General features: G+C 47.3%; 1 protein-coding gene across 6 annotated transcripts in view; it reads left to right on the forward strand.

Annotated features, from left to right (window-relative positions):
* Positions 1-506: 506 nt before the first annotated feature.
* PPP4R3B (protein phosphatase 4 regulatory subunit 3B) overlaps positions 507-2,434 on the forward strand; it is a 70,643-nt gene continuing 68,715 nt past the window's right edge. For all 6 annotated transcript variants that reach the window (XM_032292085.1, XM_032292086.1, XM_032292087.1 and 3 more), the window contains exon 1: positions 507-1,119. In XM_032292085.1, coding sequence (XP_032147976.1) covers positions 978-1,119 — 142 coding nt within the window. In that variant the 5' untranslated portion in view covers positions 507-977. The remainder of the gene's footprint in view (positions 1,120-2,434) is intronic.

The following is a 2,434-nucleotide window of genomic DNA, read 5'->3' on the forward strand; positions in this document are numbered from 1 at the left end:
AAGAGCCTAACGGTGGTGAAACGCTCTGAGGGAAACAGGAAACTGTCAACACACTTTTGCACGAACCGCCTGGAGAGTTGTGTGCACAGACACCTCCTGGGCAGATGCTTAATTATAACAGAGTCCATAACGAGGTTTAGTGGGCTTCTATTCGGCTGAAAGAGTTCTACATTCTTTTTCACAGAAAGGTTTAAATTTTTTTTCCCTCTGGCGGACGGAGTGAACTTCCTTCCATCAAGGTATGCGAGCACTTTTCCTTTCTTTCTGTACCTGGTTACTCGGGTTCAAGGCTTCATACTTCCACGGTTTGGTTTGCCTTTTCCTCAGAACTGAGATCCTGCGAACGTCACACGCCGGTGCCAGCCAGCCTATAATCGGACGAAGTGCGGCGCCTCTCGCGGCGTATGCAGGGAAGATCGCGAGAACCTCCTGCCCAATTGCGATCCTGTGCCAGGAGGCGGGGCCAAAGAGGAGGAAGTCTCGTTGAAGCACTCCCGCCCCAGTCGTGTACCCTTCCTCGCGAGAACGCCAAGCATTCCGGCCTGGGAAGCGCTTGTAGAAGCGGAGGTGCGGCTCATTGGACTCGTCGGCCGCCGTAGCCCCTGCTAGGACAGCCCGTGCGAGTCTGCTGGAGGAGGAAAAGAAAGGCAGAGGGAGTCGGGTTACAAGATGGCGGATCTGTAGTAGTTACCGCGGCGGCGCCGGCGGCGGTGGGAGAGCGAGCGAGCTCTGGGGGGCAAAGGGACGGGAGGGTGGGTGTATGCGGGGGTGTAGTGAGAGGTAACAGGGCCTCCGGGCGGAGGGTTCTCAGTGGCTCTTGTCACCCCTTCTCGCGGCTGAACCTCTGGAGCCATGGTGAATTCGGGCCTCTCCGGAGCCGCCGCCGCCACTACCGCCTCTGCCGTCTCTCAAGAGTGAGGGGCGAGGACGAGGTGAGCGAGGAGGCGGCGGCTGGAGCGGTGGAGACGGCAGCCACCATGTCGGATACGCGGCGGCGAGTGAAGGTCTATACCCTGAACGAAGACCGGCAATGGGACGACCGAGGCACCGGGCACGTCTCTTCCACTTACGTGGAGGAGCTCAAGGGGATGTCGCTGCTGGTTCGGGCAGAGTCCGACGGTAAGGTTATCGGAACGGTAGAACAGGGGATAGTGCCTCTCATTGGGGCACAGTCTGGGCTTTAAGGCCCTGGGCCCGTTACCGTTACTATCACTTCGGGACAGCGCGTTGGTTCTGAGCTGGAACTTGTGTACGCCAAAAACAAACTACTGTACTTTTGACTGGACTTATCCTCAGAGACTGAGACTCTGTCCGCCTCCCATCCCTCTTAAGGATTGGACTGACTCCTTTACAGTCCCTCCTCTTTTGAAGAGGGGAGAGTGTAAGAGAAGGGAGGAAGTAGAGACTAAGTACTGATGTCGCCGTAGGAGCTGACACCCTATTCCCCCTTTATTCCTTTATTTTCCTATCCATTATACGTCTAGTACAAAAGGTTTAGCGAAACTTTTCTTTCCGAGTGTCGTTAAATAAAATTTACCAATGGGCCCCAGGTGCCACAGTCGGCGGGTGCTGGGCAAAACCAAAAGGCACCTTTTCCTGGCTGCATTGCTGACTGTTACCACGATACATGGACACACAAGCACATACATCTTTAGTCTGGGATTTCTTCGGGCTGCCTTTGAGGCGCTATGAAAAAGGGAATGCCTTGCAGTCTAAGCCAGTTGTGACACCAAAGCAGGTTATAAACTCGTATTCTTTATTGTAGTCATGTGAAGTATTTTAAATTACAAAATGTAGGACCGTAATTAAAATGCCTTTTATAGTGTAATCTGGACTTGATTTGAAAACTGATATGGGCAGTTAGAAAGCTAATCTTAGATTTATTCTTGACATATTTTGTTTTCTTGCACGTTCCCTTTTATTTTAAATAGTCAACACTTATTTCTACAGAAGGTATTCTTTTGTTCTTAATGAGAAAAGGATAAATGCAGCACTTTAATTTGTATACCAAGTATTTAATCCTTGTCATGGTGTTTTTTGTTTCTGTTTTGTAATTTGCTTTATTTGTTAAACTGGGAATACAATAAAACAAATTTTACTTTAAAAAATGGCTTGAAGTGGTCATTTAGACCTTAAAATTTTTATTTCAGTAAAATTTTAATAGCCATCTAGTCTCCTCATTCCTTGGTTTGAATGTTGGTTTAAAATGAATTTTTTTCTTTAAGGGTGTATGGGAATAGTAAGAAATATTCTAAATTAAATATGAAGCCTAGACTTGGAGAGAAAATGTAAATTCGAATAGATTTTATTACTTCAGATATCCAGTTGGGTAAAAAGACATGAAAAGGTTCGGGGGGGGGGGGGGGTTGTTTTTTTTTTTTTTTTTATTTGGTTTTTTTTTTTTTTTTTTTTTTTTTTTTTTTTGTTTTTTTTT

Source organism: Sapajus apella, unplaced genomic scaffold (genome assembly GCF_009761245.1).
Source record: "Sapajus apella isolate SASKATOON/1434 unplaced genomic scaffold, GSC_monkey_1.0 scaffold26, whole genome shotgun sequence".
NCBI classification, from domain to species: Eukaryota; Metazoa; Chordata; class Mammalia; order Primates; family Cebidae; genus Sapajus; species Sapajus apella.